The 24,958-nt window shown below is 48.8% G+C and overlaps 2 protein-coding genes across 4 annotated transcripts in view; one reads left to right on the forward strand and one right to left on the reverse strand.

Annotated features, from left to right (window-relative positions):
* The first annotated feature begins 90 nt into the window (after nucleotides 1-90).
* On the forward strand, nucleotides 91-10,120 carry Sprtn (SprT-like N-terminal domain). Of its 3 annotated transcripts, none has more exons than XM_077105126.1 (5): nucleotides 91-582; nucleotides 1,331-1,430; nucleotides 5,357-5,485; nucleotides 6,763-7,030; nucleotides 7,882-10,120. In XM_077105126.1, the coding sequence occupies exons 1-5, from the start codon at nucleotides 362-364 to the stop codon at nucleotides 8,631-8,633; spliced, it is 1,470 nt and encodes a 489-aa protein (XP_076961241.1). In that variant the 5' UTR covers nucleotides 91-361; the 3' UTR covers nucleotides 8,634-10,120. The 3 variants fall into 3 exon arrangements, with proteins under 3 accessions (XP_076961241.1, XP_076961243.1, XP_076961242.1); XM_077105128.1 differs by having other exon boundaries at nucleotides 7,895-8,148; XM_077105127.1 differs by lacking the exon at nucleotides 5,357-5,485.
* Nucleotides 10,121-16,185: 6,065 nt separating this feature from the next.
* The window catches only part of Egln1 (egl-9 family hypoxia inducible factor 1), a 44,787-nt gene continuing 36,014 nt past the window's right edge, over nucleotides 16,186-24,958 (reverse strand). The window contains exons 3-5 of the mRNA XM_077105076.1: nucleotides 22,156-22,292; nucleotides 19,828-19,895; nucleotides 16,186-18,557 (exon numbers count right to left, since the gene is read on the reverse strand). Coding sequence (XP_076961191.1) covers nucleotides 18,496-18,557; nucleotides 19,828-19,895; nucleotides 22,156-22,292 — 267 coding nt within the window. The 3' untranslated portion in view covers nucleotides 16,186-18,495. The remainder of the gene's footprint in view (nucleotides 18,558-19,827; nucleotides 19,896-22,155; nucleotides 22,293-24,958) is intronic.

Below are 24,958 nucleotides of genomic sequence, written 5' to 3' on the forward strand. Positions count from 1 at the left end.
CGATGCACACTGCGCCTGTGCTGACCGAGCGCGGACGGCGCGCCTGCGCGGACGAGCCATTGCGGAAGCGAGACGCGGCCGGGAGCAGTTCGGGGGGGTTGAGCGTGGCGGGTGGCGTGTGATCCCGGTGCGGCGTAAGGGCGATACCGCGCCTCCCAAAGTCTTCCTGCGTCCTAGCCCGGGGATCCCGTGCGTGCGTGCGGCGGTGCGCGGCTTTCGGTCGCCAAGCCCCAGGTCTTGGCCCGGCGTCCTTGTGGGCCTGCGCTCGCGCCGCGGCCCGCCTTGAGTTCTCGCGAGACCGGCGCGCGCGAGTCCGAGCCGGCTTTCTCGAGCGGGCGGCGTCCTGGCGGCGAGCAGTGCGATGGACGAGGACCTGGTGGTGGCGCTGCGGCTGCAGGAAGAGTGGGACGCGCGGGCCGCGCAGCGCGCAGCGGCCCAGGAGCCGCCCTCGTTGGTGGACGCGTCCTGGGAGCTGGCGGACCCCACCCCGGACCTGCAGGCCCTGTTCGTGCAGTTTAACGACCGCTTCTTCTGGGGCCGGCTGGAGGCCGTGGAGGTCAAATGGAGCGTGCGCATGACGCTGTGAGTGTCCGCGCCGTCGCGAACGGCCCTCGGGGCTGTCGTTGACGCCCCGCCGCGCGGGGGAGGCCTGGGGCCGGCCGCCCTGATCCCCGGGATGGCGGATCAGGGCCTTGGAGAGGACACCCCGACCCCAGCGCCCTCCCCTACACACGCAGGTCCCAGGGACCTTCGGGATAGATGCCCCGACCCCAGCACCCCCCAATATATGCGATTCTAGGGGCCTTCGGGATGGACGCCCTGACCCCAGCGGACCCCCCACACACACGCGGGTCCCAGGGGCCCTCGGGATGGACGGCCCAACCCCAGCGCCCCTCCCCCTCCACAAGGGCCTTCAGGATGGATGCCCCAGCGCTACCCCCCTACACATGCGGGTCCCAGGGACCCTCGGGATGGACGCCCCGACCCCAGCGCCTTTCCCCCCACCCTCCGCCACGCGGATCCCAGGGGCCTTCGGCTTGGACCCCCTGACCCCAGCCCACCAGGCTCCAACCCACTCCACCCAACCCACTCTGTACCACTGCCTTCCCCACAATTTGAGCATTGCTGAGGGTTAAGGTGAGGGCAGCCACTATTGCCCACTGTCTGACCCTCAAGATTTAGCTCCTAAGAGGGTGCATAATCAAGAAAGCCCTCTGCAGTAGGTTCTCTTAGTGTGAACTGCCCATGGTGGTAAGTTTGCCCTTCCAGCTCTTCCCCTTTCTTTTGTGTGATTGGTAAATATAACTGTGTTGTGGTGATTGCTTTCCAGGTGTGCTGGGATTTGCAGCTACGAAGGGAGGGGTGGAATGTGCTCCATCCGTCTCAGTGAACCCCTTTTAAAGCTGAGACCAAGAAAGGATCTTGTAGAGGTATTCTTTACATAAGCTGATTCTTAATTTCTTAATTTACAGTAATTATCATAGATTTAGTCTGCTATGAAAAAATTACTCTTTGCTCAGTGCAACCTCATAAATTTTGGAGCAAATAATTTGAAATATTTTTATAGTGCTTCATAGTTAAGTAAGGTTGTCAGATGTCTTATCCCACTTGATCTTTACAACAGCCCAGTTTATGTTCAATGTGCATTATCTTTGTTTTTACATAAAAGAAAATTAGGGGTCAGAGAGATTAAATTATATATTTAGAAGCAGAGAAAAAACAAGATTCAGTTCTTCCTGTTGAGACAGATGTTGGTTCTCCTGTTTGACCATCATGCTACTGCCCTTTAGTGATACCTGGCTGAACTGGCCACACTACTGGCCTGGGGGCACATTCATATGTGGAGTAGTGGTTATTCCTTGTGACACAGTGGACCAGAAACAACTCTCAGTTTACTTTAGGTTGGGTTTAGTAGATGCCTGAAAGTTCCCAGGATGCACCTAGTATGATTTGTCCTCCCCCAGTTGTCGCTTGAAAAATCTGCACAAACAGCACAGGGATGCTAGAGGTTGTCTGCATGGGATGGGAAATAGATTAAAACATCCTTAGACTTGTGGGGGATGGATTTTTGTGTGTGTGTGGTACGGAGGCTTGAACTCGGGCACTCCACCACATCCCCAGCCCTGTTTTGTAGTTTAATTTAGAGACAGGGTCTCCCTGAGTCACTAGTGCCTCACGGTTGCTGAGGCTGGCTTTGAACTCGAGATTCTCCTGCCTTAGCCTCCCAAGCTGCTGGGATTACAGGTGTCTGCCGCTGCACCTGGCTGCCATGGGATTTTTAAGGACAATAAAAGATAACAGGTTTCACAAAATGACTGTTCTTATACACATAATAGTGGTTAAATGGCAAATTTTACATTTTTATACCAGAGTTTAAAGACATGTAAATAGCTACTAAATATAAAATGGTACGATAAAAATATTTGGTTAATGAGAAAGAAAAAGAATGAAGAAGCCAGTCCACGTGAAATGAGAAATGGCCATGAGTGCCGCATCAGTTACACTGCATGTCAGTGCTTTAGTGCTCCTGTTGAGACACAGTGTGATGTACTAGATTAGAAATAATATGCTTTCAGAAAGGGCATGCACATGTTAAATTTAGAGGAAAGGAGAAGCATGTCATTCCAACAGTTAACAATATAAAGCTACCATTGGCTAGCTGGGTATGGTGGTGCATACCTCTAATCCCAGCAGCTCAGGAGGCTGAGGCAGGAGGATCTCAAGTTTGAGGCCAGCCTCAGTAAGTTAGTGAGATGGTCTTAAAATTAAAAATAGGGCTAGAGATGTAGCTCAAAGGTTGAGTACCCCTGGGTTCAATCCCTGGTACAAAAAAGAAAAGAAAGCAAGCTACCATGGCTATATTAGACCAAAAACTTCAAGGAAATAAAATTTACTAGGAAAAATATGGGACATTTTATAACAGAATAACATTAGACAAAAGTACATAATAACTCTAAAAGTGATAACATAACTTAGAATTATGTGGAACATAAATTGGCAGAAGCTAAATAAATAAGTCTACAATCACAGTTGCAGACATTAGCCAGCCCTCTTAGTGACTCGATGAATAAGTAGAAAAAGTACAACTGAAATAAAAAAAAAGAAGTTGAACACGAATAACAAGTCACCCCTCCAGGCGCCCTCGCGAAGTCGCTGCTGGGTGCCTGTCAGCAGTGGGTGAGAGGAGAGGAAGTGTGTTGTGATGGCACGGGTGAGCATTGCCATGGGCAGGAAGTCACAGTGTCAGACCAGGCAAGGATGGGAGGGAGACTCTGGTTTGCTGAGTGTAGCAAATGGGGGCCAAGAAAAGGCTCATAAATATGAAGTTCAATATGACCACTTGCCACTCCCACCACCTTTTGCATGCCGCACTTGAGGAGCTCCTTGGTAGCAGTTGCCACAGCCCTGCAAAATTAGCACCCACCCCTTTAGGCATGAGAAGCAGGTTGCAGCCTGTCCAGCTCTCATGCCTACTAAAGGACAGATCCTTGCTTTAGGCTCCAGTTTCCCTGACCCTGAACCTCTGTCCCTGATGCTACTCTGCCTATCACTGTTGCCCTTAGCTATTGCTCCTACCAGTTGAGCCCTAAGGACCAGCTGAACTTTTTGACAAATGGGGACAAAAGAGAAGCTTACTCTTTCTTGGCGGGAGGAGTGGGAATGATGTGAACAAAGGCAGGCAGAAAATGTGTGGCAGTGTCTGGACTAGAAGTAGGGGCCGTGAACCAGATTGGGCAGTAACTGAAACAGGTGTGCTGTCCAGAGCTGGAACCTGGCCTCAACATGAAGGTAGAGGTGTTCAGAAGTGCCATGGGTCTCCCTCAAGATGTGAGTTGAATTGGACATCTCAAAATTTCTCTTTTGTGAGTGTGGGTATTTATCATTACTTTAGAATATTGAGAAACTTTTGAAATGTCGTGTGGTTTTTTTTTTTCAGTTTGAGTCTTCTGAATAGAGTGGCATTTACTTGAAAAATACCATTCCTCTTTTAAGAAGTACAGTTGATAACTATAAGGGGGTATATTCATAATGACCATGCAGGGGTTGTAGCTCAGTGATAGAGCAATTGCCTAGCACTTGCCTAGCATGTGTGAGGCACTGGGTTCAATTCTCAGCACCACATATAAATAAATAAAGGCCCATCAACAACTAAAGAAGAAAAATATTTTAAAAAAAGACTAAGGTTCATTAATGCCAGTCTTGTTCTTCTGTTAGAAATTCTTCATCTTCTTTCTTTGTCTTTTTCTTTCTTGCTATGTTTGAGATTGAACCCAGGACCCCACTTAGGCAAGGCAAGTGCTCTACCACTGAGATAAATCCTCAGTCCTGGAAAATCTTTTTTATTAAAAAAAATTGAGGATTATGGAAAATTCATGCTTTTGAACAAAAAAGCTCCAGCAACTTTTAAGTGCATTTGTAATTTTGCACATAAACTGCTCTCTTGGTGAGGAGTGAGCAATATAGCTTTTACTGTTTGTCTTAAAATTTTACTTGATTTGAAGTCATAAAACAAGCTACATATAGAGAAATCTTGTCTATGCCTGTCCTTCTCTATCCTTAACTGTCCACCTACTATTTTTAGTTTCTTATTCTCTCATTGTTCTGTTTTACAACTGTTTGTGTCTTTTATTCCCCTTTTCTATCTTACAAAGTGTGAGAATGCTGTGTGCATCCTGCTGTGCTCGGTCTTTTCTGCTAGAACAATGCATTCTAATCTTCTCCAGATCCTTTGCAGGATCTTCCCACTCTCTTCATGCTGCACAGAACTCCCTCTTGTGACTGTGTACTCAGCCAGGCTGCCACTTCTGCACTCCTGAATCATATATGATTTTCTGCCTTTGTACACAGTGCTGAATGGCGCCCCAACAGAGCCATTCCTGGTGGTTTAGGTATTGCTGGTGTAAAGGCCAAACGCACTTGTGGTTTTGCCCGGTACCATCAGATCCTTCCCTGTGGGGTTATACCATTTAGCACTTCGTCAGCAGTATACAGAAGTGTTTATTTTCCCTGAGCTCCACCAACAGTCGAGAGGAGTTTCACCAATCTTGAAGCAAGAAATAGCATCCTAATGTAGTGTGAATTTGCACTTCTCTTTTTATAAATGAGATTGAGCATTTTTTGTAATGTTTTTAGGTCATTTATACTTCCTATCAGAATTTTAAAGGTTTTCATGTAGTTGAATTCATGGATCTTTTCTTCAGGATTCTGATATGTACTTTAAAAGGACAGGCAGACCTTTGGGTACATATGAAAGTTCTGTGAGTTTGTGCATAAGAAGTTAAGACCTCAGGTAGAGTAAGAAAATGCACTTTTATTTTCAGAGGTGCTATGACAAATTAATTGTTTTCTATTTCAGACCCTCTTGCATGAAATGATACATGCCTATTTGTTTGTCACGAATAATGATAAAGACCGGGAAGGACATGGTCCAGAGTTTTGTAAACATATGCATCGTATCAACAGCCTGACTGGAGCCAATATAACGGTATACAAAGCTATATACTTTTAGTGTTTTTTTAAATTCAGTAACTCTTGGGATTTAATTAAAAAGAGAGAACGAGGTAGAAGTAAGTGGTATCTGAGGATTTCAGCAGTGGACGGGGGCCTGCAGTAGCTGATGGGCTTGTCTAGGCCTACACAGTAGAGTGACCATGGCCTCTGACCACCTGCTGTAACCATTTAGGCAGTCAGTGAGGCTGCAGGACCTCTTCTCTGAACTCTCACTCATGAGGATCTTGACTTTATTCCTCATAACAGTCTCCTCCCTGAGTCTATCCTATATTCGGCGACTTCTATGCCCCTTTTGATTCTCATCTCTGTACCGTCTTGTAGGAGGTAGGGTCAGTCGCCTGGGTTCAGATCCTGCCTGGCTATCCCGTGCTTATCTGTGTGCCTGCCTGATTCTTCTCTGCCTCACATCACTCACGTGCCAGTGGGGGTCATGGCAACACCTTGCTGTTGTATCATGGGGAGGAGAGAGGATCACGAGAAGGCACAGATGAAGAGCATGGGCCTGGCCTGAGCACTGGTAAGGTCAGTGTGTCAGGCCTCCCTGGTCTTTGTTCTGCTTCCTCCCTCTGCACACTGAATGGTTTTTACTCATCTCTGTGCACATGTGTCAAGTGTGTATAGATGGTTTCTGAAACATTAGTTTTTGCAGAGGTGTTTTTGTGGTTTTGGTTTTTTCCAAAACTTTTTTCCTAATGTCAGATTAATCTTTTAGTTCAGGAAGCATTAAATTAACTGCTGTTTCCCATTAAAATAGACTTTTAAAAATATTTTTTGCCTGGGTGCAATAGTACCTGCCTGTAATCCCAGCAGTTCTGGAGGTTGAGGCAAGAGAATCATGAGTTCAAAGCCAGCCTCAGCAAAAGGGAGGCACTAAGCAACTCAGTGAGACCTGTCTCTAAATAAAATACAAATAAGGGCTGGGGATGAGGCTCTGAGTTCCATCCCCTATACCCAAAAAAAAAAAAAAAAATGTAGGGGGACAACATATTTATTTATTTTTATGTGGTGCAAAGAATTTAACCCAGTACCTCACATGTGTTTGGCAAGTGCTCTGCCACTGAGCTATAGCCCAAGCCCCAAGATGGACTTTTGAAAAGAAACTAAATATAGGAGCTTGTCTTTTCAAAAATAGAACTTCTCAAAAATCTCTGGGGAAAGGAAAGTTAAAAGAAAAAAGAAAGACTGCTTCTATAGGAATTTCCTTGAAATTACCAGTTGGCTTTCTGAGTGGTGACAGTGCTCTCTGCCCAGGTGTACCACACCTTCCACGATGAGGTGGATGAGTATCGGCGACACTGGTGGCGCTGCAACGGGCCCTGTCAGCACAGACAGCCATATTTTGGCTACGTCAGACGCGCGACCAACAGGGCACCCTCTGCTCATGATTTCTGGTGGGCCGAGCACCAGAAAACTTGTGGAGGCACTTATATCAAGATCAAGGAGCCAGAGAACTACTCAAAAAAAGGCAAAGGCAAGGCAAAGCCAGGAAAGCAGCCAGCGCCAGCCGTGGAGAATGCAGGTACTTTTATGAAACCCCCTCTGCCCCGCGCTGCAGCCCACAGGCCTGTACACGATAAGCCAGGGTCGTTTCTCCTGGAGAAGCTTTTAAGTATACACTGAGCGAAAACTCCCGCTGTCCAAGAAATGGTGGTAGGAAAACATGCTTTGTTCTACATGGAAGTGAGTGAAAGTAGAATAGTGTCTACTGACGATGCTGGAGGATAGAGTCTCTTTTCCTGTCTTGACTCAGCACTGAGTTGTTAGGAAACAGAAAGCAAAAAAATTGTCAAAGTAAAAATAAGCAAAAGAACAGTAGTCGGAGTGTAAGTCCTGATCATATGCCTGTGGTCAGTTGGATTCTGTCAGGTCACTTCTGATGTGGGTGTGATCCTTGGGGAGGATGGGAAAGGAACCTGAAGTGTTGGCTGTACTTCACCCTGAAGACATGCCCTGTCCTGAAAGCTCTTGCTGAAGTTAGGCTCGTTCACTTGGGAAATTACCTAGGAGGACAAGCTGTGGAAGGGTTTGTGTGAGGGCCGGTGTCTCCTCCTCTGATTGGAAGGAAACATACCAAGGTAGCATGCCTTTCCTTCTGGAGCCCAACAGAGAGGAAACCAAGTTCTTTTCAAGGTGAGTGTTCCTCGGTGGTTGTTCTGTAGCATGATGGGGTTTTTTAAAGAAAAGAAAAGTTTGTTTATCCTCTTTGTTTTCTCGATACCAGAGCTCTGGAATATTCTTTTCCCATGAATAGGTAATTATTACTACATGGTACTAAGTTGGAATGAAATATTTTTTTATTTTGAGACTCATCCATTAGTTTGGTGTTTAGTACTGCATTAATGTTGGGAAAAATCTGTGTTTTCTTTGCAGATAAGACCAGTAGAGGTGAGGCACAGCCCTTGGTCCCTTTCAGTGGGAAAGGCTATGTTCTTGGAAAGACAAGCAGTTCACCTGTGCCTGAGAAAGCCATTACCTCGCATGCCATCAATGAGACCAAAGATGTTTTTAATCAAGGCCATTCAGCAAACACCCTAAAGTCTGATTCCAGTATTGAGGTGAAATTTGAACAGAATGGTTTAAGTAAAAAATCATCTCATCTGGTCTCCCCTGTTGTCAGTACCAGTACCAGTCACCAAAGCATCCTGAGCAGCTACTTTCCCAGGGTCTCAGTTGCCAACCAGAAGGCTTTCAGAAGTGGCAGTGGATCTCCAACAGCAAGTGGGACCATTGGCGACATCACTAAACACTCTGTCTCTTCTGGCTCTCAGAGAAGGGTTCCAGCTTCTAAGATGCCCCTGAGAAATTCCTCCAGAGCAAAGACATCAGCATCTGCAGCCCGGGGTGGGGGTGGGTCCCAAGAGAGATCCCCAAGCAAACGGCTCAGGCTGGAAGACAAAACTGTTCTTGACAACTTTTTTATCAAGAAAGAGCAAATACAGAGTGGTGGGAGTGATGTGAAGAGTAGTTCACTCCCCGCAGCTGCAAGTCAGAGTTCTAGCAGCTGCTGTAGTCAGAGCCAGCTGGTCAGCTGTCCAGTTTGTCAGGATGAAGTTCTGGAGTCGCAGATTAATGAGCATTTGGACTGGTGCCTTGAAGGTGATGGCATCAGAGTCAGAAGCTGAGAAGCTTCTGGAAAGGCGATGAGTCTCATTTATTGTGTGTGATCTCAGGGACCACCGCCAGCCGTTGGGGGATCTAGGTGACACCAGGCCTGTGGTTAGCACAGTGTTCTGCTGTTTTACTCTAGGTGGAGGTCTAGAGCTGGGCTCAGGAGCTCATGCCTGTAGTCCCACTAAGAGAGCTGAGGTGGAAGGTAGCTGTGAGCTTATGAGTTTTGAGACCAATCTGGGTAACATGGTGAGACTACGGTGTCAAAAAAAAAGTTTACATCTTAAGGTGCTGGGTTTACTCCTGCCTTACTTACACTGTGGCCCAGAGTTTGTTCTACCTATGCAGTTTTAGATATTTTTGTTCTTTCTTGAAGGCTTTAAAATCTATTAATCTTTATATGTTCTTCTCAAAATACATGTCTCAGGAATGCTGTTGGGTTTTGGTTAAGTTAAAACCATAGCACCAGATGTGCCAAAACCTGAATGACATAAAAGTACAGAGTTGAGTCATTGTAGGGCGCTCAAGTTTGGGGTTTTTATCTTTTTAAAAACAACAGGATATAAATTTTTGATATTTTAAAGAATCTATCTGTTCCACCTTTACTAAAAGGTAGCAGATTTTTTGGTTAGATAAGGAATATTATAAAATAAATTTATTTTGGAATATTACTAGTAATACCTTCTAGTTTTATAGGACAGATTTTAATATTGAGTTTAGCTTCTCAGAATTTAGTAAAGGGGGTAGCTAAACTCAGGCTGGGCAGTAGCTGGCCCATGTGGATGCCAGTATTTAGAACCATCATAACAAAAAGGGTGCCATTGGTGCACTTGGTTTGTTCCTTTTGCAGAGGCTTTCTTCCTGTTCCTGCTGCGGCGCAGACAGCTTCTGTGTCAGTTGCATTGTCTCGCAGGGTACCTCTGCTGTCAGCATTCCCTTGGCCTCGGAGGTTCACTTTTCTTGGTTCTGAATTCTGGTGGTGTGATTTGTTTCTGGTCAGGTACAGGAGTCTTGCGGGTCAACCCAAGTGACGTTTACATGGAATTAATCAGTTCACCATTCCCATCACCACCAGAGGCTGCTTCTCGTGGTACCGCCTGCTCCCCAGACAGCACCCACCACCTTCACTTTCCCCAAAGGTCACCACTGTTTCCATCTAAGGTTAGCTCAGCCTGTTTCTGAAATGGATGAAGAAGGGGTGGTGTTGCTGTGTGTAGAGCTCTTCCTCACTGCCCCCATGTGGTATACTGTACAGGTTTCCATCCACTCCAGCATTAGTAGGATTCTCAGTTTGGGGCCGTTGTGAATGGTGCTGCTGAGTACAATCCTGCTCCGCCCAGTGTGCACATGGGGAAGGGCCTGTGGGGTCACGTGGCTCTGGGGAATACTGTTGGGGTGCACTCCTCCAGCAGTGCAGGAAAGCTCTTAACTGGTTTTGGCCTGCCCAAGTGTTCATATGTCTTAAAGCGTGAAGTTAATCAGTATTTAATAAATATTTATAAATGGCTGTTGGAGTCTGTTGCTGAACACGTGCTGCTGGGCTTTCATCAGTTTAACAGGTTATATGCAATAAGATACTTTGTGAGCAAAACTGCTCAGAGTTCTGAGGCTGTGAGCTGAAGAATGGAGTTGATGTCTTTAATGAGCTGACAGCCTCCTTGGGGACGCAGACTGGCAGAGTAGTCTTGATATCTTTTGGTAAGTGCTGTGACAGGTTCTGCCCAGTGTGGTGGGAAAACTGAGTATGACACAGGACTTCGGGGCCTTGTCCTGAAGCAGATAATTCCCAAGTGGAACCTGGGTCAACCTGGAGGTTAAAGGGTGGGAGGGGCCTGCACAGGCATGGAAACAGATTAGCAGGACGTTCTGGGGACTGCAAACTTTGGGTTGCAGCTGGGATAGGAGGGAGGGGCAAAGTGTCAGGAGAAAGAGCAGATCTAGCTCCAAGTTGCCAGGGCAGCGACTCTGCTTCTCACACCATCCTGTGGTTGTGGTCTCTTGACCAGGTGGGCTTGGAGAGGCCATGCCTCAGCCAGGGACAGGCTAAGAAGCCTGGGTGGAGGAAGACAGAGGCAAGAAGGGGTCAGGACAGTGAGGCTCATGTTGGGTCAGTGGCAGAGCCTGGGATGACAGGAGTACCTGTTTGGCTTCCTTAGAATGAGGCAGTTGGCCTGAGGTCAAGCCTGCACTTCCAGCTGTGTGAAAACTGGAGGAAATGAGCACCCTCAGAGGCGGCTCCCCAGATCTGAGTCCCTCAGAGCAGAGTCACTCTCCGTTTCTCATTTTTCTCTTTCTAAAGCAAACTTGTGGTCTCACTAGCAGAGTCAGTGATTCTGGCTCAGCCTCACAGAGGGAAGATAGGGTGTTTTATTTCTACAAAAACTGGGCGTTTTTAAGTCAGTGTCTCACAATGTTCAGCTACATAACTTCAGAAACGTTGGCCTGTTTTTGTAGACTGTAAATGCACACCCTAACTGAAAATTCTAAGCTGGGTGGGAAAATACTATGACAAAAACATCATTCTGTCCTATTGTCCCAAAGCTTTATTTTTAAAAATTTTTTTTTAGTTATACATGGGCACAGTATCTTTATTTTGCTTATTTTTATGTGGTGCTGAGGATGGAGCCCAGTGCCTCACATATGCAAGGCAAGCACTCTGTCACTGAGCCACAATCCCAGCCCCCAAAGCTTTATTTTTTTTCCAAAGTGTATGGAATTTTTAAAGAAATCAGAATGTTTCAAAGTAAAATCGTTGTACCTTCCTACAAGACGCCTGCACCTGTGACTCCTGCGGGTGGTGGACGTGGTATGTGAATCTGGTCTTGTTCTCAACTTTTTTGCCTTTCTGAGCCAACTGTAGTTGTTGAGCATCAGCACAGCCACCAGACAAACTGGAACTCTTCATATAGCAATGACTGTAGAGCCGGAAAGGATAGGACATGGAAATCTGCTTTGGCTTTTCTCTTGCAGTCTACCATTGGCCTTGAAAGTCACGTGGTCACCTAATTTATCTTCACACCTCTAGAAGCAGATAGTAAAAGTCCTGGCGATAGTAAAAGCTCCCCAGGGGATGAGCATTGTGTGACTAGAGCCCAGCACTGCTGCAGGGCAGAAGCCAGCTCAGTGCTAACCTAGCTAAGATGACCCTCCTACTGAGTCCCTCCTCCTGAACATTGGGGTGGTGGTACTCTCTGGTCACCTGCTTTATCTTCACATCTCTAAAAGCAGATAGTAAAAGTCCTTAGCTCCCCAGGGGGTAAGCATTGTGACTAGAGCCCAGCACTGCTGCAGGGCAGAAGCTAGCCTAGTGCTAACATAGCTAAGATGACCCTCCTACTGAACACAGGGTGGTGGTACTGTCCGCAGGTCACATTTCTGAAAAACCAACAGCAAAGTGAAGCCCAAACCACCTAAGAAATCTGTGAGCTCAGGACAGAAGGAAATGACCAGGGCCCCAAGTCCTGTGAGGGGAGCAGAGGACCCCTCCACAGGCACTTCCTCTCCACACTTTTCACCTGTCACTGAACACTAGCATCCCAGTCTTGAAGAAAGCAATGGGGTCCCAGATAACGGGACAATACTGTGCGCCAGAGTGCTCCTGACGAGGTGGGCCTGCATGGTCCATGAGCTGTAGTCCTTTTCCCTTGACCAGGCCTGAGGTTTGTTGCTCTGGCCCACCCACATAGTCCCAAAGAGTCCTGGATGTCAAGTACCTCCTTCACTCTTTCCTCAGACCTTTCCTCAGAGCAACAGGTGCCTGTTAGGTCCCTAGTGTTAGTGAATGAGGGTCTCAAGTTCCAAGGTTATCCCTTTGCACAAAGCATGCTGATGAATGCTAGGTGCATCTCCATACCTTGCTGAAGAGTGAAAGTCTAGGTGCATTTAGGAAATGCCAAGAACAAACCACTCCAGATTATAAGCATACCGTGCACACTAACTACATAAAAAATCTGTACTTACAATCAAGCATGGTTTTTTAGATTCCATTCCAGATAGATTTCCTTTATGTACAAGAAATATAAATTTGTGTGCACACATGTACATAACATACAAACATAGATAAGTGATTTCATTTATAAAGTAAGATGGACTTGCCCTGCGGATGGTGTCCAGCCTTGCCTTGACGGAAACTGCCAGGCTGCCCTGTGCATAGGTCATCCAAGTTTCATGAGTGCAGTGCTGCCCCAGGGAGGAGGCTCAGCGCATAACGTGTGTCATTCTATTTTCCAATCCTTCCAATCTATTGTTGGCTGCTTGCTTTTCAGTGTCATTCATTACATTTTCAGTTGGATCTATTCCTCTGGCATATTGTAGCTTCCTCTTACTTGAGATAATTCTGTCTTCAATTTTTTTGCTGACTTAAATCAACTCTTTGTTTCCTGGCTTCCCAAGAGTTTCTTTTTCTTCTTTTGGTCCTTTTTTTTTTTTTTTTTTTTTTTTTTTTTTTTTGAGAGAGAGAGATTTTTGAACTTATAATTTCCTATTCTTTTTTTTGAGATGGGGTCTGGCCATGTTGACCAGGCTGGTCTCAAATGATCCTCTTGCCTCAGCCTCCTGAGGTGCTGGGAGTGCAGGCATGAACCATTGCTGGGCTTGAATTTCTCCCTTCAAGTGTTAACTTGAGTTTATCTCAGTGTTCACCAGCCATGAACATCATCTTCTTTTCTTCTTAGTCCTCCTCCTGCTCATTTTGGAAGCGCCAGAGTGCTCCCGATGAGGTGGGCCTGCATGGGCCTCCACTTGCAGCAATAGCTGCAGTTCTCCACAGGGCTTGGGGTGAGGTCCCCCTCATGGCAGGGCCAGGTGCAGTGCCCAGAGATGGTGCTCTTTGGGTGAGGGAAGAGCTGGAGGTGGAGCCTCTTAGATCCCCCTCCCATATTGCCATCTTCTGCACAGTCTCCTCCAACCTGTGAACTCCAAACCCCTACCTCTCAAGCCCAAGGGGCCAGTACACTCACTTTGGGATCTGACTTACCAGGACTTCTGTCACATGCAGGGTGTGCCTGACCTGGTGTGTCCCAGATACGGCCACGGCCACAGTCACTGCGCGGCCCTCCTTGACTATCTCTGCCGGTGTTTTCCTCTGCCTCACAGGTATTGTGTAGTGTTGGCCTTGTGCATGACAGGAGGCGCTGACATGGAGCCAACTGGGCTGACAGGTGGGACATGTGACAACTGGACTGCAGAGGTAGGACAAGACACACAGGGCTGAGAGAACAAGGGAGCTCTTGACAATCAAAACCTATCAACAGGCATGAAACAGCCACTGAAGAACTGGAAAACAGATACCCCCCAGAGAAGATGAGGACAGTGACCAGGGCAGGAACAGCATGTTTAAACCGGCCAGCTTGTGACCCCACTCTGGAAAGCACGAGAGCAGAGGGGAATAGTAATGAAAGACGTCAGGAAACACCCAGCCAGCAGTGCCATGGCCGAGATGCCCCGTTCCACTTAACTGGCTCACAGAAGTAGCAGGTCACACTAGGAACTGGGCTGCTTCAGATCTCAATCCACACAGAGACCATAGCTGCCGCAGTGCCACAGACTCGAGGACAGTGACTTCCAAACGAGAATTCTGTCCTGGGCCAAGCTCCAGTTGGGTGTCATGGCTGACAATGCCCACACCCACATGTGCTTGCCAGAACCCAGAGACCAGGGCCACTGCAGCGAGAAAGGACACAGAGAGGAGGGGGCAGGGTCCTGACACGGAGTGGAGACAGGGCGCCAGAGGCCAGCTGTGCACCAGGAGGAAGGGCAGCCTCCCAGCGGCACAGGCTGGGAGCCACAGGCACAAGTGAGAGACGTGAGGAAAAAACGTAAGTCGCAGAAGAAAATAGAACCACAGGGTACACTGTCTTTCCGAGCTCCAAGCAGCACACCACCATGGGAACACCAGGAGCTTGACCCCGGGCACAACACCACCAGGTGGGGAGGCTGGGTGGCAGAGGCTGCCTGTGTCTGCGGTGCGTCTGGATGGGGCGGGAGTGCTGGCAGGAGGCCTATGTTCTCTTGGTCCTGGTGGCACCTCAGCAAGCAATGCCTGGTCTTGAGATGCCAGGACAGAGCGAGGATCTCATCCCTTAGCTCCCGAAGGACCACTCAAGAGCTGAAACTTGTTTTCCTCCAAGAGTGAGGGTCACTGTTGCTCCTGACCCTTAGAGAATACACAGTCTAGCTACTGAAGCTACTTACACAAGAGCTTACTTACACAAGAGCTCAGCTTCCAGTCCCCACTGTCTACCTCTTACCAGCTGCAATGAGCCAGCATTTCCAGGTCCTGTGCCTACTTTGTTAAGGACATAAGGGCACAGGTATTCTATAGACCCAGGAGGAGCAGAACAGCTCTGGAAGCCGCCACCGATCTCTGTGAAGGGAAGACCTTGTACAGTGACTAACATACGCATCAACCAGTTACGATGACCCATCCACAGCCACCTGGGCTCTCCCGCCCGTGGTATCACACCTGTGGGTTCTGCTCACGAACCAGCTCACACGCACCTTCTGCACCTGTTGCCAGCCAGCAGGTACAGTGAGCAGCATGTGTGCAGGTGAAAAACCTGGTGTCCCGGGCAGAAGCTGCGCCGACTACCACAGTCTGGGCCTGTGTTTATGATGTGAGGCCTGCAGATGGAGACGGAGAGCCAGTGCGGCCTTCTGTCAGAGGCGCGGTGAGAACACAGATGTTGCAGGCGTTTCCAGGCCACAGCCCTCAGGAAGTAGAGTGTGTGCATGCTCCAGTGATCCAGCTGAAAACCCACCTGCAGAGACCTGTCCCAGACAAGGAGGCACCTGAGACTGACAGCTGTTCAAAACCCTCCGACTCTGCATTCTCCCTCTGCAGCTCTGCTGCCATGATGTTGGAGGAGGGGCACAGCATCTGTTGGAAGCCAAGCCGTGCCAGGCACAAAGGTGCTTTGCACACTGTCTCATTCAGCTCTCACAAACCTCTGTAAGTCTGCTTGTTTTCAGATTATAAAAGGATCAGAAGGTCACATGATTAAATGGCTGAACCACCAGAACTAAATAGATCCATCGAGCACACCACCTAATTCAATCAGTCTTCACCTCTAACTCATGTGCCCTCTCCACCAATCCACCCAGCTATGCATCCTGGTACAGTTCTCCAAATGCCCTAAGCTAGGCCAAAACATGAAAAAGCACCACACTAAGAATATCACGTGAGAGATACACGGCAGGTGTGTTGGCTCACTGCAGCAGGTGGTCACACAGCTACACTCTGCTACACACTCAGAAGCACACCTGAGATGGCCGGGGGGTGCCTGACACCCATTCCTTTTGCAGTCAAGTGTGACACAGACTCTCAGCAGTGCTGAGCACACTCGAAGCCTGAGACTCCAGACAGAATGGGACGAAGCAGAGCAGGGACGTTCCTGAGGCTGCTAGACTCGGTGTCCGCTGTCTTCTCTTCCCCGTAGTCACCTACAAGAGGCATCCTGGACTAAGCTGGAGAGGTGTGAAGCACACAGCCGGCCCAGCCGAGGGCCCTCTAGAGAGCAATGCGTGGTAGTGGATTCAGAAAACAAAGAGCTGCAGTGACAACCAAAATCTTTTTCAAGAACATTTATACATCTTTTTAATTAGATTAGCTTTACAAGCAACTCCAGTGTTCTTTCATAATGAAACACTGCTTTTCAAATTACATGACTTTGTAGTCTATCCTGAAATTCTTTGCCTGCTATTGCTAAAGGTCTGTGTTTTACAGCTGGTTAATGTGTTGAAAAAACAGCATTATGAAGCTTTATCTTTAACCAGAATTAACACATATAGGCCACAAAGAGTTTTAAATAGAGTCCTACTTGGTGACAAGTTAACAGTCCCACTAACATGAAATGAATAGATTTAAAATGGATATTAAAGAAATGGCTATGCTGATTTCTTGATCTTTTCACAATGTATCACCAAGAAAGTATATAAACCTCTCCAAAAAATATACAATTTAAGACCTGTCTGGCAAGCACAACCCATAGACAGTAGAATCTGATACTTTGTACATCTGCAGAGGTATCCATCTGAAGGACAACAGCGCTCCCAAATTAAAAGGCTATTGCTGTACATCTTGAGGATCCAACAAGCCTTCTTCCACCAACACAGAGCAGTTCCTGCCAACGCTGCATAACAGTGCTTGTGAGCCAGGCCGGAGGTGGAGCGGGGCACTGCAGGCTGGATGCCAAGACTTGAACACCCAGGCCGGCATGGGCACTTGCTGGAGAGGCGCCGTTGATCATCTGGAGTAGAGGAGAGGGCGGGAAAGGGCTGAGCCTGGGAGAGGAAAGCACCACCCTTTTTCCCGCGAGTCCTGCTGCGTGAGGTCACAGCTCTGAGCATCTGGTTCCCCAAGTTTACACTGTCAGTTTCTCTCAATTTTTTTCATGTTTTACATGAACAATAGCAATCTTTTAATAAAAATTACTGAGCTTTCCATAGAAAAGGTCTCTAATTGAATACAAACTATACAGATGCTAAAATTGTCATAGGTTGAAATATACAGAAATATTTCTGTATACTTGTATTTTGGCAAAGAAGATCAAGGACAGAGATAGAAAACCCAAGGGTGCAAGGTCTTACACCTAATTCATGCAAAATAGGGATACCATCCTTTGGGCTTTGCTCAAGACCAGGGAAATGACGCCTATGACACCCATCCCAACTCAGTTCTTTAAGAGGTTCGGGAAGCCTGTGTGATCTTGTAATAGTCCCTCTTTTTCTAAAAAGTAAAAAAGAAAATCCATGAAATGTAAAAATATCTGATTTTGTGTTCTCTGCTTTCCTAAGCTAAGCCTACATCTTTCAGGGCAGGTGAGGAGGCAGAGACATTTGGGGAATGCCTCAAGGCTAGGCAGGGCAGCCAGTGGATGGAGTCTGCAGCCACACTGGTCCACCTGGATGCATCCTTATCCCCCCTGGTGCTCTTCAGCAGAACCAGGTACTCATCTGCAGGTCAGATGGGCCCTAGTGCCAGGGAGAGATGCAACAATAAATTTAGAAGGACAGTCAATTTGAGGAGAGGCCAGGGAGAAATGGGATTACGTCACCTAGGATTATAGGACACGCCTGAGAGCAGAAGAGAGCCCTTTATTTTAGGAATCTGAAGCTCGGGACACCCTCACGTCCTTTAGTGCTAGTCACTTTTGTTTCTGAAAAAAAAAAAAAAATAAGTGAAAAGATAAACCCTTCCTATTGTGCACTTTTTCTGGTAAGATGGGGACTCAAGGTTACTTGGTAGTCACTGGCAACCACTTCACGGTCAGGTTTCACATGGACAGAGTCGACGGACGCACCACAGCAGGGTCTCAGAGTTCAGATCAGTGTACGGCGGGACAAGAAGGCAGTCTGGGCTTCCGGCTGCAACTACAGTGCTCCTTCCCTTGTTTCCAGCCCAAAGAAACCGACTCTCAGTCACTGGACAATTATCGTGAGAGGCCTTTTAGGGCAAAATTTAATAGTACGAAGAGGTTTACAAAAATAGATTGATGTTATTTTGAGGAATAATACTGTAATTTTTTTCTCATTTCAGTTTTGATAAATTGTACCTAATCATACAAAAATTACCCCAAATTCAAACTTGATATAAAAAAGAGAGAGATGAAATGAACTCAGCTAGATGATAGATCTGGCAAAATATAAGAATGAAAATTCCACGTAGGGCACTTGTTCACGTCAGGTGGGGAAGCGACAGTCCTGGAGTGTTCCCCATGGTGGCAGCCGCAGGGGCGAGTTCAGATCAGCAAAGGCTCCTGCCCCATGAAGCTCAGGGGAGCTGCTTGTCCCCAGGCAGGTCCGCTGCCTGTCTGTGGTCCTCGCCTTCCACTCGTCCAGAGCCACATGGTGACGAGGGTGCTGCTGGCCAAGGGCGGCCTAGACATCCTTGCCGACAGGGTCGGAGGGCTTGTTGAGCTCAACCCGCACGCCCTTTTCACCTGCCAAAGAGAGGAGACATGCTCAGTACGCGGCATGCCTGGCACTGGGACAGCACCTCAGCTGCCCTCACTATGCCCGGTGGGCTCTGCAGGGACAAGCGCTCACTCGGCAGCAGACCTCTGAGAGAGGAAGTATCCTCTACACAGAGGTGGTAACTGTCTCCTTGTGTTCAAAAAGCCACTGGACTACCTTAAAACAGGAAGTGCTGAGTGCCACTGGAAGCAAATAATGGCTTTAAAAATATACAGAAAATGTGTGAATGTTGGGTTTTTATGTTTTAATAAAACGCTGAAGTTGGATTACCAATTGCCCATGGAAATACCGTGATCAGGATGCCAACACGGAGCCCAGTAGTGGAGAGGTCAAAAGGAAGACACCACCTGGAACCAGGACGTGCTGCTCAGGAGAGGGGCCCATGGGGGCAGCTGCGCCAGGAGGGACGTGCAGCTAGAGCCAGGGTGTCTGTCTGCCGAGCGGACTTGGTTGGACCTCTCACTTCACCTCCCTATGCTGGCTGACTTTGTGTTCTTTAGAGCATGTGCCTTGAGAAAGGGTATGAGAGGAAGCCTGAAGCCTGGCACTAAGAGGTCAGCAGCCGGTGACTGAAAAGGACAGTCACAGAGGCTCAGCTTAGTTTGAATGACTTCCTTTGAACTTGTTGTTCCACACTTGCCTCATCCTCGGAGGGCTCTGCTGGCTAAAGGTAACAGCACTCTGGCACAGCCCAGAATCTCCGAGCTTGAGAGGCTGACACAGGAGGATTGCAAGTCTGAGGCCAGCCTGGACAATGGAGATCTTGATTCAAAAATAATAAAATATAAAAAAGGCACGGGGGTGGGGTGGGATGTGGCTCAGTGACACAGCCCTCAGGGCTTCCATCCCCAGTACCACAAAAAAGATGACAGCAAGGATGACTTCAATCCTTTTTAGGGCTGGGGTGTAGCTCAGAAGTAGAGCATTCCCCTAGCACATGCAGGGCCTGGGTTGGATCCCTAGCACCACACACAGGCATGCGCACACACACGCACACACACACACCCTCTTGAGTGCACACACACGCTGTATGCACTCATACACACAAGTGCTCTCTCTCTCATACACACACACACACACACACACACACACACACACAGTCCTGCTTTCACTGAGGGCATGAAGGACCGGCAACACGGGGTGCTCCTGAGTGAGCAAAGTTCCTGGGCTTTCTGCACATGCCCCCTGGTCCCAGGCATCTCTGCACCAGAGCTCCCTGGCCCCAAATGACGTTACCTGTTAGATATTTTACTTTAGCTCGAGCTCGCTCATCTGCATCAAAATACCAAACAGTTATTGCGTACCTAAAAGAAAATTCAGAATAGGATAAGAATGGTAACAATGGGGGACAGTGATATGTGCCTGACGGCAGGTCAGCAACTCGCCACGCCACTGCTGTACCTGGCCTGGACGACACGAGGCACACTGGGTGACATGCCATCTTGCTCACCAGCTGCCCAAGAAAGACTTCTTTCCTCTCCTAGCACCCCCTAGCCAGGCAGGTGGCCAGGCAAGCCACCCAGGTGCCACGAGAGGAGAGGGATGACGTGGCACCCCCTGCACAGCCGTTCTAACAGGGACAACCCAGAAGCCACAGCTGGGATTCACAAGGCACTGACAAGCTTCTGGGGTTTTTACCAAAACCATCACATTGTGTTTGATGCCTGCAGTTTGGCTGAACTTCATTTTCATGAAAGACTTCTCAGGACTTATTCCACAAACGATGACACAATCCTGGTTTACTGACCACCCAGTGCACACAGTTCCACCCGCTGGGAACACACAGGGACACATACAGGAGTGAACACTTGCTCCAATCCCCTTCCCCAGGAGGATGCTGCCATCGGCCAAACGTCTTGTGGACCCTGGCCAATGTTCACGGGGGAGCAACATAGGCCAAAGACAGCCAGCAAATTATCTGAGGAGTAGCGCACCACAGAGCCACCAGCAGCTCTGGGGACACTGTGGTGCACAGGTCTGTCTGTGGCCAAGGTCCCAGGTGAGACCCAGGCTCCTGGACCCCACACTCCCTCATAAGGTACCACACCCTTCTTACCACCAACATCTTCTACTCTCTTGGGCAGCCCTGGTACCCAGCAAGGGGTTCAGATGTTCGATCTTGCCTTCTGCTCATGCCCTAATCTACAGCTGCGTCATAACTGGAGTTCTGATGTCTGCACCCACTCCCTGAGAGCCCCAGTGCTTACAGAAATGCTGCAAGCTACCACCTGTCATTGTCTTCCCCTGGAGTGCCTTTGAGAGTCCTGTGTTCTCCTGGGCTGCCCGACATGCCCAGGTCACAGCAGACTGTCTGCCGCCTCCACCTGGCTCACTATGGCCCTCTCCTCCTTGCCACTCCTAGGCACTCGTCCTCCACACCACCTGGCATTTTTCACTACCCAAAATGTCTGTCATTTCTTCATCCAGGTGGGACATGATCCAGCCAAACTCAGACTCCATAGAAAGGAAGGCCTATGAAGCAGGTCCTGGGTCAGGACCAGTGAAAGAGCAGTGGGCGTGGAGGCGGGGCTCAGCAAGGCCACCAATGCAACCCCACCACTCCACCACATGTGATACCACATGCCACCCAGCTTGCTACCCAGTTTGTGAAAATCTGTGAATGTTGAATTTTTATGTTTTAATAAGGATGAAGTTGGATTACCAGTGGCCCATGGAAATACAGAGGCAGCATGGTCAGGAAGGAGGGAGAGTGCTGGAGCACAGAGGGGTTGAGCATCAGCAAAGCCAGCGCCCCACACAGCGAGGGACAGCACTGCTGGGGAGAGCACACCTCACCCAGCCCCCACAAGGGGCTGCAGTTTCACCAGAGCATGCAGAGCCCCCTCCCTAGCAGGGAGGAAGTGTCCAGGAAACAGGACTGTCTTCTACCAATGCAGATTTTCATAAGAATGTCTGGAGAATCTTCTAGTCAAATAAGCTACACGTCTTAACTGAATCACACATGGTAAAAACAGACCACGTTTAAAGAATGCTTTAAATGTAACCAGTTCAAATGCTCCACTCTGTAGAAAAGCACAGGGAGCAATGCTGCTTACTGGGACAGCCACGCGAGTGCCCGCCACCCACGCCCGCCTCCTGCATCCCCTTTCCTCCTCACTTCCGCACTAGTCACCTCTGATTTTTCTACTCTTGTCCATTTTCCCACACTATCCCTCTTTTTGGTCTCTTTACTACCCTTGAAAACCTGCCTTTTGCTTCCCTATCTTTGTATGCCCAAGTGAAATGTTCTCACCAAGGGACAGACAGCAGACACACAGAGCAGCCTGCGCTGGGGACCGGGAGGCCTGTGCTTCCCGACCTGCCCACAGAAAGAGACTGCCACAGACTAAACACTGTGTCTGGGCACAGCGTTCAGTACTAACTGGGGATAACCCTGCACAAGGTGACAATAGTGTGAAAGAGGCCTGGCAAGTCAGAGGGACCCGAGGGAAGCTCCCTGTTCACCCTGGCGTCCCCCTCCTGCCCCACCACACCTGGGTGCCGTTCACTTGCCGTCCCCCTCCTGCCCCACCACCCTGACGACACTTTCGGAAGGGATACTACCTTGTAGCATATGCTGGTTGTACTTCATGAGGGTTACGACGGTCAGACCAGAAAAACAGCAGTCTATCAAATTTGGGTTCAATGTCAGCAAACTGGGCTTTGCCTTCTGGGAAAATTCGAAGTATCCCTCCACTTACCTAGGAAGAGAGCCAAATGTGTGAGTACAAACAGCAAAGGTGCTACAGACTGAACCCAGAGGGAAAAGGCCACCTCCCAGGTCAAACTCAGGGGTTATCTCTGTCAACAAGGTGCAACGGTGTGTCAAAAAGGTGCAAGGGTGTGTCGGATTCTAAGGGCCCTCACTGAGGCATTGACAACCCACCCTGGCCTTGGGCGTTTTAAAGACCTGATGAAGCTGACAAATAGTATCTGACTTCAAAAGCCCTCAGATGATTCTTGAGAGTCTGAAAAGCAGTGAATCTGTCTTACTTATATGCTAATGGCTGCTCAAGACACCTTGATGGCTGGTCAGCAGTGACCCAAGGGCTCCCTCTCTCACATTGGGTTCCACAGTTCAAGGACACTTGTTGGGACAGTCACACACTTAGTGCCTCCTAAGAAGCGGCACACAGGGCAGAGGTGGCTCTGTTCACTGTCACCATCTGCCCATGGGCTCCCTGTCCAGGCCAGATGACAGGTGACGAGTGCCCTCAAGGCCTGTTCTTATTTTCCTGAACACACCACTCTCTGGGGTCAACCCAGTGTTCACTGAGCGTCAGCTGCTCTGGGAGCCATGTGGCCCCGGGTGGAGAGCAGGGGACAAGGCAGAGAGCCCAGGCCACCCGCCAGGGAGCAAACCTGAGGACCTGTGCTCATAAGCTGGGGGACCTCGATGGTGGGACGGAGCTCTAACGCCTAGCACAGACCATGGCATGGCTGAGCACAGCAAAAACTCCCTTGGGAGAACTTGCTGTGCTCGCATGAGGATGCGCCCAGGGGGCTCGTCCCCGGTGACAAGGTGCCAGCTATTGGGACCCTGGCCTGCCTCCCTCAGGTCCTGTTGTCCCTGAGTCCCTAGGCATCAGACTGGGGCTGAGAACGTCCCTCTTTCCTGGCCCTCCCCTCTGAAGACAGTTGCTGGACCGGGGCAGGTGCCCACCAAGACCCTGTAGGAGCAATGCTGGCTGACATTTCCGCTCCTCCTTGGGAACCTCCCGACAGCCCACCAGCTCTTCCTGGTCCTCTGCTGAACTGTGTGCCCTCCGAGGTCTGTGCCCTCTCAGCTCTGACCTGGCTCCCAGGGCAGCAGCTGCACATTGTCCACCCTCAAGGCTCATTCGCAAGGCGTGGAATGCTCTACTCACAAAAACTCCACAGGTGGCTTTCTGCCTGCACACGAGTCAGAAGCATCACGGCCTGACTAGGTCACGAGACAGAGCCCCTAACAAGATCCAGAAGCTAGGTGTTGGGCGAACTTGTCTCTGGCTTCCCTTTATCCTCAAAATCTGACCAGAAAGTCAATCTTCAGATTCTGCCTGAGGCCACCTGCTCTGTGCCCTGGGCGTGAAGTGAGCCACCACACGAACTTCTCCATTTCAAACTCTTGAGCACTGGGCAGTGGGACCAGGCTTGTGACATATGCTACAGAATCTGCTTAGCAGTGGACTTCCCTCCACCTTGAACTTGGACCAGGACAAGGGAGCTCTGAATCAGAATATCCCGGGGGCAGCTGCAGCCCTGAGAGCACCTTCCACTTGGACCTGCTTCTCGGGGCAGGCACGGGTTCCGCACACCCAGTACTGGGTCACCTCCCTGTGTGCACTGGGCAGGGACCTGGGCTCTAAAGGCTATTTGGTTTTTAAAATCGCCCTGGCTACAGAAGCATGTTCACTCTATGAAACTCTATGATCTACACGCATTCACTTTTCTGTTAAATGTTGTTCTTTAGAGTTTAAAAAATTACCCAGCATAGTCAGTTGAAGCAACCTGCAATGCAGGAACATATGGCATGTCTGAAAATCACCTAAGGTTAACGACATGAAAGGAACACACATTTAAAACGAGCTGACTCGCGCCACCATTCTACTGGGCCTCCCAGGGTCGTCAGCCTGGGACGAGGGAGGGATACAACCCTGCCTTGGCCTGCAAGGGCAGCACCACATGCCTTGGCCGACTCAGAGCTTCCTAACGACTGCTGGTGATCGCCACCAAAACCCTGACAAACAATTGTTCCCAGAAGTGTTCTTGTAAAAACTATTTAAAGGAAGTTATTTTAATAAGGTCATTTTTTGTAAAAGTTAAATTCCAGATAGATCCTTCACTATCTGGAACAACAATTCATTTTTAAAGATATAACAGTACCTTTTCATGCAGCCTTATTGGGGAATAATCAATACACCAAAAGGTACCCATATTTAATGTATTCCACTGGATGAGTCAGGACACAACATGCAGGGAACCAAGGTCCACCCAGGGCAATAAAATCCTTCCCTCCCCACACTTCCAGTGTCCACGGCGCCCCCTTTCTTTTCCCATAGTGAGAACCCTGAATACAAGATCTACTCTCTTCATGTTCTCACCCACAGCACAGGAGGTCAGCCCTGGCCCTCATGCCCCAGCCCCTGCCCTTGGGAGGCTCAAGTGCACAATACCACACTGTCACCTACAGGCCCTCAGTGTCTGAGACACATCAGTATCCAGTTCCAAATACATTCACACTTGTTTCAATTTACAAAGATCCATTCCTAATACTGGGACTGAAACAAATTTAAGGGAGAATCTAATTGTCCTACGTGTTACATATTGTGGCCCAGGGGAAGCATGAACGTTAATACGTGTGAGAAGACAGATGCTCCATGAGGCG

Source organism: Callospermophilus lateralis, chromosome 13, assembly GCF_048772815.1.
Source record: "Callospermophilus lateralis isolate mCalLat2 chromosome 13, mCalLat2.hap1, whole genome shotgun sequence".
NCBI lineage: Eukaryota > Metazoa > Chordata > Mammalia > Rodentia > Sciuridae > Callospermophilus > Callospermophilus lateralis.